The 19310-nt window shown below is 51.2% G+C and overlaps 1 protein-coding gene across 5 annotated transcripts in view; it reads left to right on the forward strand.

Annotated features, from left to right (window-relative positions):
- LOC106745129 (protein groucho-like) overlaps window positions 1–19310 on the forward strand; it is an 87404-nt gene that overhangs the window by 61324 nt on the left and 6770 nt on the right. For 3 of the 5 annotated variants that reach the window (XM_014620420.1, XM_014620419.1, XM_014620423.1), the window contains 6 exons: window positions 13450–13635; window positions 13771–13824; window positions 15221–15412; window positions 16906–17124; window positions 18477–18544; window positions 18806–19084. In XM_014620420.1, the coding sequence (XP_014475906.1) occupies window positions 13450–13635; window positions 13771–13824; window positions 15221–15412; window positions 16906–17124; window positions 18477–18544; window positions 18806–19084 (998 nt within the window). The remainder of the gene's footprint in view (window positions 1–13449; window positions 13636–13770; window positions 13825–15220; window positions 15413–16905; window positions 17125–18476; window positions 18545–18805; window positions 19085–19310) is intronic. The other 2 variants (XM_014620422.1, XM_014620421.1) reach the window with 2 other exon arrangements.

Raw genomic sequence — 19310 nt, forward strand, 5'->3', positions numbered from 1 at the left:
AGAGAGAGAGAGAGAGAGAGAGAGAGAGAGAGAGAGAGAGAGAGAGAGAGAGAGAGAACGTTCTCTTTCTCGGATGCCTTTTCCGTCTCGCTCCCGCGCCTCTCCGCTATCCACCCCCTTCCCGCCCCGACCCTTCGCGCGCGCGTCCTCCTTCCACCTCGTCTTCCTCCTCTTGCCTCGTCCACTCACTCACTCTGGCAACTCGTTGGATTTTTTCGCGTCACGAGGCGGTGTAATTTATTTGGCCGAGGTAGAGAGGCACCCGCGGAGGTGGTCGACGAAGCGAGCCAGGGGGTTGGGTTGTCGAGGCGAGGGGATACGAGGGCGGCCGCGGGAGAATAGGTGGAGGCGCGGCAGAGGTGAGGCGGCACAGAGGCGGAGGTGACGCGGCTAGAATGAGAGCACGAGGGATAGAGCCAGCGGGGATGGCAAGGGGATGGTTTCAGTTTATTTTGTGGGTCCTACCTACCCGCTCGTCACTGTCCAACCCCGTTGGTCAGTCGGTATGTTGTGTTCTCTCTCTCCCGCTGTCTCTCTCTTTTTCTTCTCTAGCAACCGCTTCGTTCCCTCTTTCGTTTTTGTATTCGCACCCCTCCGCCACCCCCGCTCGTCCCGCTCTTATACGTATCACCCACCTTTCTCTCTCTCTCTCTCTCTTTTCTCTCTCTCTCTCTCTCTCACATTCTCTCTTTTTCCACTTTTTTCCATCCTCTGCCTGTCTCCGTCTATCGCGACGTATATGTATATAATATAACCCACTCGCTCGCTCCACGAGCAGCAACGCCGATATAATATTAAAAAAAACTCGGGACTTCCTGATGGATCCGCTCCTGTATTTTTCGATTACTTCGCGAGCACGGTTTTTTCCCGGTGCAATCCAACCCCCGCGCGCCGACGCTCCGCCCTTCACCTGTTCCACCTGTCAACTCGCCGAGAGGGCTGCGCCTTCTGCTGGAAATTGAAAAGATCGTCGCTGTGATTTGTCGTTGTCCTGCGCGCCTACGATTGTCCTTTGTCGTACGCGCGACGAAACTACTCGCGTCCCGCGGTATTTTGCGCGATGCAAATTCCCGAAATGAATAGGTCGCATCTATATTTAGTTAATTATAATTCGCTACCCCGGGGCGCCGGAAAGAACGCGAAAAGAGCATCTCTTACTTTCTGCTGTGCGTCTAGTTCAATATTTGTTTTGTTTAAATCGCGATATTAAGGAAACACGGGAAGTGTCCTTCATAGATTTTAATCGCCTTCGAATATGTTGTACAGCAACTTGAAATAAAAGACATGCATTTTTTTAGATATGTTTTCCAGCATGTTTAGAAATTGAGCTTTTCTCTAAATTTCGCGAAGGAAATTTGGCAGAATTTATTTTGTGGTAATATTTTCGAAAACATGGAACACATAAAACATGTACACAAATATTTTATGGTATTTACTGCTCTTTAATTAAAAAAAATATATATCATTTTCCAACTTTCTCAATCCTCGTGTGATATTTTGAAAAATTTTAATGCAGAATTATAAAGTGCGTTAAATACCATGAGAAATTTTTGTATCTGAAACAATTAATTTTATCGGATTACACTCGGGGGGTTGTTTTAACTCTTACATATGCGAAAAAGCACACAAAAAAAATACGTATTTTATGTTTAATTTCTCCATATATCCAAAGCTCATCAAAGTCTCGGAGAAAAATTTGTTGCCGCACAGTCAACTGTTTGTTACTACAGTGACAGCAAAAAGATTTTTACAACAAAATAATTTCGCTGTTGTGCAAAACGTCGCTGCGACAGCAATAAAATTTAGCTGGCATAATCAACAATTAATATTCTTAACCATTCCTTTCGCTGTCGCTATAATAACCTTTACCAGCAAAAAATTTCACCCCGAGATGAGTGATTTCTCTCGATGTGAGGGGGAGACATCCATCTATTTTTCCCCCAAGGGATTTAAGAATTCTTCGAGTCTCTTTTTCCGAAATGCCGCGCAAATCCATCGCGTCTCTTTAAGAAAATCCCACGCACCGAACACGTAACGCAACAAAGCTCACTAACATACACGCCGACGGGCTCGACGGTGTTTTTACATGATTGAACGGCGTTCCAGCGCGGCACCTCACCCGAAGTATACGCGGGTATAATAAGAGTGCTAATGATATTAACATCGGCGCGACGGGTGAGGAGGATCGTTATTCTCGCTCGGAGCGATCGAATCGATCAACGCGTACAGCTGGCGGACGTGGAATCGTAGCTTTCGGCCGGCCGCGGGCGTCGTTTCTAAACCGCGGCTATCGATCCGCGTCCGCGTATTAACGGCGTCGATTAGATAACAATAATTCGCTCGTCGCGAGCGAGCGAGCGAGCCGAGAGCGAGAGGCGAGGCGAGCATTGCGAGCGCGCGCGATGCCAGCTGCGCGCTTCTCGGTCGATTATCGTTCCCGCTCGGCCACGCCGCCGGACTTCTAACTAGTTGCTGCACGTCGCGCTACTAATGAGAACACCGCGTCCACGGGAATCCCTCATCCATCATCCTTCCGCGCTATTTCCGATTCGCGACGCGGCGCGCGGTTTCTCTCTCTCTCTCTCTCTCTCACTCACTCTCGCAGGTATCCATCCCCGGGCACTCGATAATTCGCGAGGGGCGTCGCGAGCCACCGTCCACACCACCACCATACCGGCGTCACCGAGAGGCGTCGCTTGGTCGGCTACTCGAGATTCCACGGTTCTTAGATCCACGTCAGATTTTCACGGCAATTACGCGCCCGGAAGATTAATTATTCCGCGGTATGTCGTTACGTTATTTCTCCTTTTACGAGATTAATCGTCAGTTACTAACCGGGGGCTGTACGGCTGCTGCGCGTTCCCTCGGCCGCGGATTTAACATCGGCATTTTCGCACTGCCCGGAGTATCCCGGCGGAGCGCAGATGATACCGATGCTACTCGGAGCGAGTTGACGATCGACTCCCGTGCCGATTACGCGTTAACGCATGATTTGGGACGAATTTTGCCATTTCGTCGGCTCTCGAGCGTATCTATCTCGATCGGAGGACCCGGATTCGTCTCTCTGTTGCGGACCCCGCGTACGGTTCTTGCGTCAATCGGCCGGCCGTGCACTAAGTGGTAAATAACTCGGTTATCGGACAAAAAGGTGCTCCCTCGCCTCCCCCTGCCGCTCCTGCCTTTTTCTCCCCTTCCTACCGGTCGGAGAGCCCAAGTCCATCAATTCGGGTCGGCGTAACAAATTTTATATCCGTCTTTGCGCCTTATTACTTTTTCAAGCGCGAGCGCACGGAACAGTCGATATCTCCGGGCGGGTTCTTGTTACAAAACGCTCCGTCGACCTCTCACAATCGCTCGGAGAGACGTCGGTGGACCCGTCTTCCTCTCGCCGAGGCGATACCGAGCGTCTTTCTCGGTCTCCGCCCGGCGTCTCTCCGTCTCTCTCTTCGCCTTCTCCCCTCCTCCCCGCTCTCGCGTCCGTCTCTCCCTCCCGCCCTGCCGCTCAAGCCGCCCGCCGCCTCTTCTCACTGCATCCCCCGGTGCCGCTTCCACTAGCTCTCTCTTCGCCAGGAATATAAAGATCTCGACGATCCCGGGTTGTAGCAGCGGCCGGCCAGTGGCGTAACTACGAATTCCGAAAGCTCCCGACGACGGTTTCTTGTTTTACGACCGTGTCTCGCCACTTCGGTAAAACCCCGTCGTGCAACATCCATTTAACCCCACCCACCCACCCCCGCTCGCGCCCCGGCGGGTACTGATAGACGATAATGCGGTGAGTTCTCGTCGAAGGGGGTTTTTGTGCGTAGTGGAGGGTCGTACGGATGAGATTTCAATAACGGGCCCCGCCGAGAGGATCCGCACGGTCGATCCTTCCCGTTCGATCGGCGAGCGAAATGCGGGTAGGATCGCGTAACAAACAATTGATTTACCTTTCGGGCAGCGCAAACGCGATCCCGCCGCTTACGTGTCGAATGAAATTTCTATTGAAATCGAGTTCACTCGAAATTAACGGTATAATAAAGTTTCGCGAATATTCGGCGCCCGGCCGATGTGATTAGCGAAAAAAAAAACACAATGAAAAAAAAGGGCGCAAAAATCAATCGAAGCTGCGGCGACGCGATTCGAGCGGGCGGGCCGCGCGTCGGCCCGAGATAATGAATTAATTAAGTGATCAATCAATCAATCAATCAAACGGTCGCGGCGCGTCAAAAGTCGCCGATCGGCTCTCCCGCCGCTGCGACGCTCGTTTGTGCGTCGCGCGCGCACTTCTCACCCCCTCGACGCAGCAGCGACGGTGAGTGGAGACGCATCGGGGAAAAAAGATGCGCGACCGACCGACCGTCCGTCCGTCGCCTTTTCCGCCTTTCCTCCCAGGAACGAAGAGAAAAACGAGATGAGAGCGCGAATGCTCCCGCGGCGCTTTTGTATATGAACCCGTCGGTGCGTTATGAGACGGAGCGCGCGAACAGCGGAGTAAATCAAGTAACATTAACGACAACGATCTGTATGTTTAAGCGCGACATGGAAAATTCAACTCGTCGGAATTACGCGAATGAAACGCCAGTACCTCCCTCTCTCTCTCTTTCTCTCCATCCCTTTCTCTCTCAACCCTTCGACACGCATCGCGCAAGAAGAGAAACGATTGCGAGCGGCAAATTGTCTCTCCTTTTTCACGCGACGACTTGTTCACCACGATCGATGAGAGAAGTTTTATGCTTTCCTATCCTTCTTTCTCGTGTCGTGTGTCTCTAAAGCAGCGTGACACAGATTTTAATTTCAACACAATCGCGACCGTCGGGCTATTACGTCATGAACAACAATCCGCGCCGCTTGGTCCGCAAACGCGTCACCGGACGTCGTCGAACGTACCGCACGCGTCACGTCACTACGACGATGTTAATCGCCCGCTCGAAAATTGCTAACGCATTTTTTTGTACGTTCGATTCGTAATAACGGCGGGAGTCGGACGTAACCGCGGAAAAATGGCCGTGGTGGTCGAGAGGGGACAGGGGGGTGCGAATTCGGCTCGCAAACGCGAAAACGTTATGAGCGTGCGCTTACGCTCGTACGCGTTTCTCGCTGACTTTCTTACGCCGTCGTCACGCGTAAACGCACTCGCGCATCCACACACACACGTGCGCGCGGGCGCGTTGAAACGAGGCTCCCTTAGCATCGACGACGAAGCGCGTTCGTACACGTGCACAAGGAGCACTTGGGATACCTAAAGCGGAAATTCGAGGTGTGTACGTGGTTGCGAGTGTATCTGCCGTGGCGCCTTGGGCAGAGGGAGGTGAAGGAGGGGGAGGGAGCGGGTGCAGGCAGAGGGTGCTAGGAGGCCGGGGCGGCTGCTCTCTCTCTCTCTTTCTCTCTCTCTCTCTCGAGGGGTTGGAGGGCGGCGTGCAGGGTGGTATGATGACAAAACATTCGCTCTGAGCTTCCGCAGGGGTTCGGGGCGCGGGGGGTGGCTCGATGTACAGCCGAAGGGGCTTGGCGGTGGTGAGGGCGGCGGGGANCGGGGGGGTGCCTAGGTTAGGTTCGCGGCTGCTCTCGGGGGTTGGGTGGTCGCGCGGGGGTGTGGGGAAACGTGAGCGCCGGGCGGAAAGAGACCCCCATCCACCAGCCTCACCCTCACCCTATTCCACCACCTCCTCCTCCACCTCCTCCTGTTCCTCTGTAAGCGAGGTGAGGTTGTACGGTCGGCTCGCGTCGTTCGTGTGAAACGCGCGTGTACGTGTGTATCTCGCGCACGAACGCGTATGGTCGCGCGGTTGTGTACACGAGTGTTACTACTCCGTGTACTACCTTCGGCGAGTGTGTGGAGAACGGGTGAAGGGTGAGAGAGCAAGAGAGCGAGGGAAAGAGAACGGGAGGGAGAGAGAGAGAGAGAAAGGGAGAAAGACAGGAGACAGATAGATTGAGTGAGAAAGGGAGAAAGCGGGCGAGTGAGTGAGAGGGAAAGAGAGGGAGAGAACGAAAGAGAATGAGCGAGAAAGAGGGGGGTGAGAGAGAGAAAGAGAGAGAGAGAAAACACGGCGACGAGGCGAGGAGGTTTATATCCATCATTTTGTATTTCTCACAGACATAAAAATCTATACCATCGCCACCCCGCCCGCCCACCAGCAGCACACCACACCACACCACGCCACACCGCGCCGTTTCGCTTCGCGCCAGAGCTTCGCGTCCCTTCGCCGACCGACCAACGCTTTCACCACCCATCCGGGCACCTTCTCTCCCGCTCCTCTCTCTCGCGACCTACCTCCCCGGTGTTCCTCCCCCCCCCTCCCCCCTCGTTCCATCGCCCGCGCCCTACGTCGGAGAGCCGAAGCCTGGTTGTGCACTGAGAGAAAGAGCGAGCGAGAGAACGAGAGTGCGAGTTCGCCGCTTCGTCTCTTGCTCCGCTCCGTCACCCCCGCGTCGCTGGATGGATGGATGGGGTTGGGCTGTGGGGGTGGGATGGGATGAGGCGGGGGTGCAAATATCGTATTTATTGTATGACGGGTCCGCGTATCCCGAGCTAACGCCTCCTGTCAGCCCACCTCCTCCCAGCCCATCGAGAGAGCGCGTCCCTTCCTTCTTCCGACTTGCTCTCTCGCGTCGCTGCGCCTCCACCCTCGCGATGCTCCCGATGTGTGTGTGTGTGTGTGTGCATGCGCGCGTTTCGCACCTTTCGAGAATGCTTCTTTCGCTCTCTTTATGACGCCCGTTGTGCTCGGACCGCCCGAGGTCGGGTCCTTTGCAGAGGTTCGCTCGCTAAGGGAACCTCGTCCTTGTCATCGTCGTCGTCGTCATCGCCGTGGTGACTCTTTGTAGTACAATCGTTTGACGTCGTAAAATCGAGTTATCATTGGCACTCTTCTGTACCTCCTCCTCCATCTTCTCCTTCTCCTCTCCTCCCGCTCCACTTCCCTCTTCCTTTTCCTCCGCCGCCTCTTCCTGCTGTCGTGTCTCTCGCTCGCCGGAGGTAATTATGAATACTGTTCAAAGCGAGGTGGGCAATAAGGACGCGCTGATTGAACGTTTAATAGGAGGTTTAATATCGCGCGCTCGGTGCCGCTCGCGCTGCTTGGCATAACAACAAGTGGATTTACGACGCGACTACTCGGCTCGCCGCGCACAGCGGAGGCGCGAATATTCGTTGTCGGTCGCTGCCGCGCACTCGAACGATCGTTCGCGCTTTGTACGAGCCGATTGTAATTCGCCTTTTATCGGATCACGAGGGCGGGTTTCGAACGTCACGCGCGAATTAACCGCCGGATGAACGCGTCGCTATTCTTGAGACGATAACGACGTCGCTTTCTTTGCGTGTATGTGTTGTGGGAGACTTTCGGGAGTGAGCGGTTGGAGGAACGTCACGCATAGACAATTGTCTCCCCTTTCTTCCTCCCTCCACCCTCGTGCCGCAGAGAGCGAGAGAAACGCAACAGGATCGAGTCATCGGGGCGAAGTACGCAAAAACGCGCCAAGTATGATAATTCGGGTGATAAAAGCGCACGATAATTGCGAGATAACCGAGTGCGGCGCACGATATCTTTCGCCGACTGCGCGTCGTGTCGCGAAACGACTTTTGTCGCAAGACACGACGCTTTTAGTAAAACGCCAACGCCCCATACATGCGCGCGAAACTGCGTGGGTAGGTAGATAGGTAGGTCGGTAGGTAGGTAAAGGGGTAGCAGAGGAAAGGAAGGGCAGAGAACCAGCGGGGTTAGGAGGGTCCGGGGGGGGGGGGGGAAGGGTCTGTTGTGGNGGGGGGGGGAAGGGTCTGTTGTGGATGTCAGAAGCAAACGTGCTTTCGGCGCGGAAGGAGCTTAAGGAGCCCGTAAATTTCCACGCTGCGGAAAAACGACATGCACGAGCCTGTTGAAATCCTCTCGCCGAACAGAAGGTCCTCCCTCTCTCTTTTGCCCAGCTACCCTTTTTCGAACTCCGTTCTCTCGCTCGCCCTCTCGCTCTCCCCCTCTTTCTCCTTTCCCTCACCCCCTTTTATTTCTCCCTGCCACCACCCTTTGCTCTCATGCGGCCGTTGGCCACTTTCGAATTTAATTTTCGCACACAGCGACGAGACGCGAAAAAACACTTACGAGCTATCAACGATTGCTAATGGAAGTCGCTCACTGTGGAACAAAGGAGAGAGAGAGAGAGAGAGAGAAAGGCAAACTTATGTAGCCTGACCGTGAGATCAATGAGCTAAAGACGACGAATGATGTCGCCAAACGATCCTCGAAATACGTAAAACGTCGCGACACGACGATAGACACTGGGCGAACGCCGGCGGCGAGACGTCGGGACACGCCGTCTCGAAATTCTCTAATCGAACGCCCACCACTGGTGCTCCGTGCTGCGTTAACGATGTTCGAGTCGTCGGAACGGTGCCGTGTAACAATGTGTCCCTCGTCCTCGATGAGCGAGAGCGTTTCTATGAGGCGCGGAATCCGCAACTGTTTTATTTTTCACGTTTTTTTTTTGCGCGCGCGCGCGACGAGTACTTTATCGCAGAGGATTATTTCGCGGCAAATATTTGCGCTCCGTTGGAATATTCTACCGGAATATTCTACTCGACGATATACATTCTGTATTAATGAGAAAAACGTGTTACAAAGGGAAAAATCCAAGTCACCGTGTGTTGATGGCTGAGGCGAGAAAAACAGCTGATTCGGAGCGTGTGTCTGATCATAACCGACTTGTACCACTTAACGCGACGGTCTGTCCGCGCAGAGAAATCGTGATCAAATTTGAGGGCCTCGTGTGTGCGTGCGTGTGTGCGTGTAATTTGTCCGACGCTACACGCGAACTCGCGTCGCGTCGAAAGCGCGGCAAAAGTCAACGCGAGGCTCTCGCATCAGCGGGAGATAAACACCGGATCGTGATGGTTATATCGTAAAATTCCCGCAAGTCGATAAATTTCGTCATCGGCGCGCATGCCGCGATTAATGAATCATAATTGGTGGCAACGGGGAATCGCACGGTGGGTAGGTGAGAGAACGGGATCCAGAAGAGACGAAAGGCGGAAGTGTGTGCGAGGGTGAGTGAGAAAGAAAGAGAAAGAGGAAGAGTGATAGCGGAGGGGTAAAGGAAGGCAAGGGGTAAGCGGAGAAAGCGAGAAAAGGTGGCGGAATAAAAGGGTGGAGGCCGCAATGAGCTGAGCTTCCACGCTTCCCCTAATTACATTTTCATACGAACCGTTTTCCCCTTTATTTTCTCCTCCGCCCTACGACCATTTTTCCCGGAGCTAACCTCCCCATTCCCTCTACCCTCTCCTCACCCCCCCCCCCCCCCGNTCCTCCCCCCCCCCCCTCCCCGTCGTCATCCTCTGCTCCCGTTCCTCGTCAACGACCGCTACCCTTTTCTTCCGTTTCTTCGCCCTCGCTCGCCTTCGTTCTCTCTTCCCCCGGCGACCCTTGTGCTCCTTCGCGCCTTCCCGCGCTAGAAAAACGCTTTAATACGTTTTCGCCGCGCGTGTAAAGAATGAGAGAGAGAGAGGGAAAGCGAACGAGAGACAGAAAACAAGAAAAATATCATCCCCAGCCTCGTAGTCTCGAAACACGTCAATTTCCGAGTCGCACGTATATAAGTCCCGCATTAAGGACGCATTAAGGGGACGTATTCAGCAAAGCGTGGATTCTGAGACCCGGCGCTCTGTGAGACGGATTCTGAGTTCTGAAGTTCGAAGCCGAGATTACTATTCCATTGAAGAGGCATACTCGCCAAAGTCCGGCGTTAGTTTCGAACCGACTCGGAGTCGGTTCGCGGGGAAGCACTCGACGACAAGATCATCATCGTTGATAATGACTTTAACACAGCGCCGACGTCATCGCGATGATTTACCGTTTGTGTCAATGCTCTCTCTCCCTCTCTCTCTCTCTATGTCTCTCGCTCGCTCGCCTTACCTTTCTCCCCCGTTCTCTCTCCTTTCTTCTTTCTACCCCCCTTCTGCGTGTATGAAAGCCCCCATACTCTTATGACTGTATTCTCTCGAAGTACAGAGAAACGCGTTTTATTGCAATCTTTTATTGCTTTTTCTACCACGAATGGCCACTTCTGACCTACCGTCGGCGACGAGCGATTTTTGCCGTCGGCGAGCCGAACCCACCCTCCGCACGTCGTTCTCTCTGTCTCTCTCTCTCTCTCTCTCTCTCTCGTGTATCCTCCTGTGCGCGCGAAACAGGCGACATAATCGCTTTAATACATTTCCACTGTGTCCTCGCTTCGAAACATAAAAGCAGTCGCCCCCGTAAAAGTTATGGGACAATGCTTACCGACGCGTCGTCGCCTTGGCCCGAATACATACACAAGCACACGTACACGAGAGTGCTCCGTCTCGTATTTCGTGTATCATCAAAATGCGCTTCAACATCAGCGTACCATTTTGCTACAACTGTCATGTGGAATATCATTTACCTTTTTTCCCTCCGAATGACGCATCACGGAAAAATCGCTTTCGAGTTGCATCGCGAGCACGAGTTCACGCTCTCTGTTTCTCTCTCTCCCTCTCTCTCTCTCTCTCTCTATATATATATCGCGACTGTTGCTAAATGTAAAGGATTACGAGGTGATTTTTTTCGAAGCGCGAAGAAGCAATTGGATTTACATAGAACTTTCCTCCGACGGTACACGTCGTACTGCGAGAGTGAAAGAGAGAGATCGAAACGTCGATGTGCGGACGATATCCCCGCTCATTCGTCGCGGCGGATCTCACATGCTGCGCAACAGCCGAGCTCGCATAGTCGAGTAATTCCATTCCCGTCGAGAGTGGACACGCTGCTTTTCCCATTGTAGCCACTCGCTTAACTTTGCGAAAGTCAGCAAGCGCCTGTGACGAGACTACGAAGGGGAAGAGAAAGACGGAGAGGAAGGAGAAATAGAACTAGAAGAAGAAGAAGTAGACGATGTGGGGCGAGAGGGGGCGAGTTAGAGGGCGGAAAGCCTTCGATTCTTCTTTCGCTCTCGTGCGTTTGTTTACAGAGGACCTCGATAGAAGGTGGCTGGCGTGGAACGATGGAGTGAGACTCTGGCGCGGGGCCGCGAAGGGTACGGAGGGAGGGACTGTAACAGAAAAGTACGAAGGGTGGGCGCGCGCCGCGAAGGGCGAGGCGAGGGAACTCGGAAGAAGAAACGAGCCGAGAAGGAAGCGCGGAGAGTTAGAGGAGGAGGAGGTGGAAGAGGAGGAGAAGAAGAGCGAGGAGGGCAAAAAAAGGATTCGAGGATTCTCGAGGCGAAGAGTCGAGTGGTTGGGTGGTCGAATAATAGAGCTGCCCTTAATACCGTCATCCCCGCTATCCCCGGGTTAAACGAGGGAAGAGGTCGGCGGAGGAAGTAGCGTCGCGAGAGAGACAGTTTGAGAGATGGAGAGAGAGAGGAGAAGAGAGAAAGATAGAGAGAGTGAGAGGGGTGGGGAATGGTGGCACGGAAGAGAAGGACGTCGCGGCGGAGGAAGGGGTGGGCGGCGGGACGACGGGGGTCAGAGGATGGTCGCTCGTGGTTCGTGTGCCGCCGCCGCCGCCGGGTGGGAACCAGGAGAACGGAATAGAAGGGATGATAACATTTGTATCATATTTAACGCTAGAACGAGCGGGTTAAGGGGTGGAAGACAGCCTCCACCCGCCGGCCTCCTTCTTCCTCGTCTCCTTCGGTCTTCTCTCCCGCTCCTCTCTTGGTCACCCTTCTTCGCCCCTCGTCCTCTCTCACAACCGCACTCCTCCGCCGCCGCCGCCGCCACCCCTGAACGCCACCTCTCTGCTCTGCTCCCCTCGCCCACCCGCCCGCGCCAGCCCGAGTAATATACCACTGAAATCAATACCACCACACTGCCTTCTATTTACCCAGGCTCATCATCCGTACACAAATTTATTGCGTGTCCCTAGCAGCTCGGAACATCCCCCGCTACTCCTCCTGCGCCGCCGCCGAGGATATATCGCGCGGCCAGATTGCGATTTCGTAACCTCCCCCTCCGCCGGCTAATGTCGCGCGGCCCATTTAACGCGCTGACGATCGTTTCTTTTCGGAAATCCGCCCGGCTATCTTCGGGCAAAAAGCTCCCCGATTATCTCGTCCGGCTGTCCGCCCCGCCGTTTCTCTAATACGCCCTCAAAAGTATCGATCTTTCGGGCGGATCAAGAGCGGAGAGCGTTTTGTTCGCCGGCGTGCTCCTTCTCCCGCGCCGAGGATAAACCTTGTACGAATATAGAAGCGTTGTGCGCACATGCACACATACACACACGTGCGGAAGCATCAAAAATAGCTCGGTTTAATCTCTAAATATTATGATCAACCGTTCGATGTAAGAGATACTCGCTTCAGACGCTCGGAGAGAATTTCTTTCAATTCAAGAACTAACTTCGGGAAAGCTCGAGGAAAAAAGAGCGTCAAGGCGCATTTACCGCAAAGTGCCTGCGCTTAAAGGCGATTCACAGCCTCTCGGTGACTCACTCGATTCATCAATCGAGTTCTCGCGATTCTAATGTCTCGTCCTCCGGAGGGGCGATTTCCCCCACGGTGGAGGTAGCGGGCCAGTCGAGCGCGATTTATGCGCGCGCTGGGACGCCGGATAAAGATCACGTTAGACGACGGCACGCGGTGTTTAGCGAGAATTTTTTAAACACTCGCTGAATTACTTAAAACGCCGCCGGCGCGCACAGGTGGTTCCGTGCTGCGTCCGTAAACGCCGCGTGAGCGCGTATACACACGCATCCCCCGCGCGCCCTCACCGTGCGATCTCGCGTGCACCTTCGTACGTACGACGCGTAATGCATTGATGGGGCGTTGTACGGTGATATTACGTCATTAGGCGGGCAATGCTGCTACTATCGCATGCCCTGCTTTGAGCTCGTTATGCGTCCTGAGGACGGCGGCGACGGGAGCAAGGAGCGAGCCGCCGCCGCTGCCGCTTGTACGAAGTGAAAGATAAGTAGTGTTACGAGATAAATGCCACATAAATTAACCGTGTGCGATATAAGCACGCGCGCGCACGGCCGGTGCGCTACGCGGAGCGAATGAGCGAGCGAGCGCCCGCCCGCTCGCATCACGTGAATGCGAAATTGCGGAAATAATAATGAAGCTTGTTATAGATATAATCAGACGCGAGATAAACGTTATATGCGGTAGTAGCCGCGAATTCTTACATCCGCGATTAAATTTATTCACGATAGCTATGGAGTTTTCCCTCTTCCCTCCCTCTTCTCTCCTTATCAGTCTCTCTCTCTCTCTCTTCCTTTCTCTCCCCTCTCGCTAATTACTCGCACGCAGTACGGACCGCGCTTGAAAGAGGACGGGAGATAAAGAGGGGGAGAACAGAGAGGGAGGGAGAAAGGGGAAGAGCCGTCGTCTCGTTACATATTTAAGCGTCTATTTAATCGACATCCATAAACCGGCGAGTCTTGATTTGGCGCGGATTTGGATTACGCATTTATAAGCTCGCGTCGATGCGTACCGTGGCTCTATTAGTTGTCTCTTTAGGCGTTGTGCCATCAACTTTGGAGAGAGAGAAAGAGAGAGCGAGTAACACAATCGGAGCGCCGGGCGAGCGAGAGAGCGCGCGAAATATCGAGATTAATAATGCATCCTCGAGGAAGCGGCCGTCGCTGGCGCTCGCGCGAATTTGGGTCGAGTTGCTCGTCTACTTGGACGAAGGCGCATCAAAAGGTCGTTGATGTATACCGAGTAGTCGCTCGGGCCTGGCGGAGCGGCTAAATATGCGGCTGCCGGTCCGACGCGCGCCCCGCTCTTCGCGCCGAGCTCTCGTTACCGTTGTCTCACACGTCGCTTCGAACTTTTCAGGAGAGCGACGCGGAGAAGAGCGATCAGGACTTGGTCGTCGACGTGGCAAATGAGGTAAGACAGATAACAGCTGAGTAAGGAAATTTTTTAGTTGAGAAGAGGAAAGGAGAAGAACAGAGTCGGTGTCTGTCGGGCCCGTGTCAACAGTCGTTATTTGAAATTGTCTCACGTGGGATGCTCGGATTTAAGTTTAGAAGGGCCATTCGACAATTACGTCACACCACGAGGGAAAGGGGTTATTAGCTTGCGTGAAGGTCTGTAATGGCAGGGAGGAAGGAGTAAAGGTCATGGAGCGTCACATTAAATGGCATACTTTGTAAATATGAATGCGCGTGGTTATCCGATTTGTATACACTCGTGACACATTTGGTGAGAATTTTTAAATTTTAACACGGTTTTGCGTCAATAATCTAAATGTCAATTTTTAAATATTTATTCTGTTAAAATCGTAACTTTTACTAATCAGGGTTATAAAATAAAGTAATTAATTTGATATGCTTGAAAATTAATTGTATTTTTGAAAAAGATAGCGTGCAGTCTATAATAATTATTCGCAATATAGTTATAAACTCTTTTTTCTTATTCTGTGTCGGCGAGGGAGGGGGGAGGATAATTTCATATGTCACGTAATATTGGAAGGGGGAAAATATTATTTTGTTACGAATATGACGAAAAAGTGGACGTAAAAATACTCAAATTTCGTGTGACGTAATTGTTGAACGGCCGCAGAGCCGAAAATGCGAGTTTTAATTGAATCGTGATTGCAAATATAATGCCACGTGAATAGTATGTGATTCGGCTGAAACATTTTGAATCGATAAACCATCCACCTTGGATCTTTCATCGTGGATAAATAATACGGTTCCAATTGTAAATTCAGATCAGATGTCTCAAGAGTTCCGGGTCACGAACTGTTAATCCTCCGGTTCTCCGTGGATGCGTTGTGATATCGTGTCTTTATGTAGACATTGCTGACTAATTTACGTAAATAACTACTTCGCCTACGAGCCCTTCGGGACCGAGAGTTTTCCGAGTCTCCAAAGTTCGTTTGACGTTTTATTAAAACTCCAGAGTGGCGACAGTTCTCGATCGACTCGCGCCGCGAAATTGATTTTAAAACGCGGTGGCCGCTGGCTCGGATTCCTCCAAGCTCGCCGTCGTCGGGGACGCGATCGTCGTCTTTCCCTATGGGGGCTGAATCGCGCGCGCACCACCGATACACACGTGATCCACGAAGTAATAATAATCAAAGTTCCAACGAGCGAGAGCAGTCTCGCCGGAAGCGCGCTCGTCTGAGCGCTTCGCGAGTTCGGCGCCGAATGAACTCGTGCGTTCGTTCGAAACTCTCTCTCTTTCTCTCTCTCTCTCTCTCTCACACTCACTCACTCACTCACTCACTCACTCAATCTTTCTCTTCCTCTCTCTGATTTGCGTTTGTTCGCAAAAACAGGAAGCGTCGTCACCGCACGCGAACGGGGAGCACTCGGACCCGCGCGAGAACGGCACCCTGGAGAAGCTGGGCGCACCGGGTCACGTCGGCGGACCGACATCCGGCGCGGGCTCGGCATCCGTTAAGGACAGGCCGCCGTCGCGCAGCGGCAGCTCCTCCGCCCGTAGTACACCGTCTCTGAAAAGTAAAGATGTAAGATCTCGCGGAGAGTAAGCTTATTCGGCGCTACGACCGGTCCAGTCGTGACTCCGTCGCGTCCCACCATGTCGAAATCTATCTCGGGACTCGCGGAACGTAACGTAAAGATCATCTTACCTCTCGCGCGGTAGTTGAAGTTGCCGGACTTCTTCCGCGAATTCTCGATTCCCTGTTATTTCGAAGAAGCATGCACGCCGTCATGTATGCCTTACCACTCTCTAAGTCGATAATTATACGATTTTCGCTTTACACGTATACACATAAAATCGAGAAATTGATAATTATATAAGTGATACATTGTATTTACTTATTTACGGCCAAGCCGCTTAGTATGCAAAAATTATAATAATCGTAGATGACAGACATAAACAGTAGCATTTCTTATATAAAAATTCTGGATTCATCTTGAGTTCACCATGTGAATATAATTAAATATATAATAGAAATATGGATATAAATAAATTAAATTGGTATAAATAAAATTTATTTACATCATAAGTAGATCAATCGTAAGACACTTCCATACTCCAACTGAGAATAAACCAAAGAAAAATATAACAACTTTAATATATGTGTACATCGAAAATATTTGCTGTATTTAAGCGGGAATCGCCAGTTTTTGATAAACTAAAGCGACGGATATAACCGATAATCATAATTAGAGTCATCATAACCCTTCCATTATAATTAGAGCTATTTGTGCGATTATCGATTTCAAGCGGTATCTACAATGAAAATTTGAGACGCGAGGCTTGAGCTTTAAGACTTAAGTCGTAAGAAATTGAGCAATCGATTATTCTTCTCGCGTTCGACTGGGATTGGTCAATTTCTTAAGGCTTAAAGCTCAAGTCTTACGTCTTAAATTCTCATTGCAGACATCGCTTTATGTGTACATTATAAGCTGAAAATCATATAATCCACGATCTAAGGAATGATAAGGCCTACATGACGCAGTGTGTGCATGAAACGGCCACAGGCGTGCCGAAGAGCAGCACCCTCTTCTCCGTCGAAATCATCAAATTGCAAAGTCTCGTGAAACGAATTTTCGAAATTCACAGTCGAGTGCAGCCAAAAAAAAAAACTCTATACACAGAGCAATCTCGTTCCGGAAAAGTAACGACTCCACCGTTACACCCGTAACGTCCGGCAACTCCAACGGTTACCGGCAACGCGCTCGCGGTATCCGCGACGACGATGGACCGACCAAATTGTAGCCGAATCTCGCGTGATCGATAGACAGTATGTCGGAAGAGCACAGAACGCATCGTCCGATCAGTCGCGTTGGAAACAGCAAAAAAAAAGAAAGAAAGAAATAAGAGAAAGAGAAGCATCGCGTTCTCGAAGCGGCTGGCGTAATCAGCGAATCGCAATCGGCACGGTCGACGACTCCGACTCCTACGACGACTCGGACGACGACGAGCCGGACATCGTACGATTGCGATACAAGTGTCGGCAAGTGTGGGTGCAAAACACCGTGCGTTCGCCAGGTCGACAAGCCGGGTACACCTGTGGCGGCGGCGAGGGGCTCGCGCAGTTGTACGCCAACTATGGGCGGCATCCCTGGGCCCTTGGCATCGCGGGTCTATCATCCGCCATCGTCGCAGCAAACGCCACCGCAGGGTTATCAGGGCTTGCCATCCCGCGGCAATGAGCCGCCGCAGTCGCCCTCGCCATACAGCAACTTGCCATACGCGAGGCCCTCTATGGTGATTCACGACCCCGTAACTCTTACTATCATATATCCCCTTTTCACCCCTCCCCCGTTCTCCCGTCGCTTTCTCATTGATCTCTCGGTTTGATGTTCCGTCTCGCGTATATATATATATATATTTCATGAAGCATCATCCGCCGTATTGTTACGGCGCGTAATTATCGCGCGTACGCGAAGCCGATTCCGTGAGAGCACTCGCGCTCCTCTACCAGAAATTTCTGATACTATGAAAAATTCAAATGCAACAAACTCGATCCGGAGCAATGACGCTTGCGCGTGATCGCGTTTTTCGTTACACGGAGGGAACTTTATGGTGAAAATTGCTGTAGAATTGCTGTGTAATCAATCAAGGAACAATATCGACGTTCTGCTTTAATTTATTATCATTCCGTCTTATATTTTATAATCTTTAATATTACTAGTTTTATTGGTCTCCTTACGTCAAATTTAGCTGCATAAATAAGCTTTGCATTCTGATGAGTACTCCGGGATTGATTTCTCCAACGGATTACTTCCTAGATTTAAATCTTCAATTTCAATCAAATCTTCAAATTCAATCAAAGCGTATTTCTCACACTTCTAGTTTGTAAATTTAATATAACTTTCTTTTACTTTATGTTATATAGGCTATTTTATTTACTCCTTTTTTCTGTATTCTATTCTTTTCCGCATTAATATTTTTTGCTTGCGCACATCTATGTTCATGCAGTTGGCTATTCAGTTCTCCTTCTCATTACTTGTTCCGGTAGACCATTTGTTTTATTACGAGTATTATTTAATGTTATTATTATCACTTATTTACTGAGTTAGGTATATTGCTTGTTCAGGTTAAAAGAAAGCATTTTTACAAGTGTGCTAAACCGATCACGAGTGATTTCGTATATATATTCTTTTATCTCCACATATACCGTTATATATTTTTATTTTCTCATTTCTGACATTATCAAACAAGGATAGAGCCAAAGCGAGGACACGGGGGAACCTTAAAAAAAATATATATTATTATTATTATTATTATTATATATATATATATATATATATATATATATATATATTATTTACATTTTGCGAACCGAAGTCTGTTATTAAAAAATTTGCCGTGCTCCTTCACAAGACTGACAGTTTATTTTTGCGCTACCGGAAAACATGGTAAATTTGAAGAGGATTTACATGAAAAAAAAAGAAGCTATAAAGTATTCCCTCCCTGTAGACAATTTGTAGCTCGAGTTTGTATGAGCAACGATCGCGCGCGCGCGTGTGTATATGTACCTCCTTTGATCTCTCCTCATTGCAAGTACTGAGCGATGACCGTCTGACTCCCTCTCTCTTTCTCTCTCTCTTCCGCAGCTCGGTTTCGACAGCCACATGAGGATATCCTCAAGTAACGGGCTGAGCAACGTGGCAGGCGGCAAACCGTACGTAGTCTTACAATTTACGATGCGCCGGCGGTCCTCACGGATCGTCACAGATTAGTCTCAGATCGTCCGCGGATTGCCTTCGTCTCCGCGGAACGTCTCTGACACACACACACACACNCACACACACACACACACACACACACACACACACACACACACACACACACACACACACACGCGCGTATACATTGATGCATACACAGAAGCGCGCGAGGCGCGTTTAAACACGCCCGCATTTAGCCGGATATACTTCCGCAGGGCGTACTCCTTCCATATGAACGGCGAGGGCCAACTGCAGCCCGTACCATTCCCCACGGACGCTCTAATAGGACCGGGGATACCGCGTCACGCACGCCAAATTAATACCCTGACTCACGGCGAGGTGGTGTGCGCCGTCACAATCTCGAATCCGACCAAGTACGTCTACACCGGCGGCAAGGGTTGTGTCAAAGTTTGGGATATCGGCCAAAGCGTCGGCAGCGCCAGCGTGAAACCGGTCTCGCAGCTGGACTGTCTGCAACGTGACAATTACATCAGGTGAGGCCAACCGTGACCCTATGCCGGCTCGATCGCCGGCGACGAATGATCCGGCGAGAGAGAGAGAGAGAGAGAGAGAGAGAGACTGTGCATGCCTTGATTCCCGGTCAACGCGGCTCGTGTCGAACGTAGTCGCGTTGAAAAGAGGGAGCTGAAGGGAAGAAGACAGACGATTGTTGACAGGCTATTTGTTAGACCAGTTAGACCTTGCGGAATTACTTACTCT

This window comes from Dinoponera quadriceps, unplaced genomic scaffold (assembly GCF_001313825.1).
Source record: "Dinoponera quadriceps isolate SergipeBrazil2010 unplaced genomic scaffold, ASM131382v1 scaffold1425, whole genome shotgun sequence".
Taxonomy (NCBI): Eukaryota; Metazoa; Arthropoda; class Insecta; order Hymenoptera; family Formicidae; genus Dinoponera; species Dinoponera quadriceps.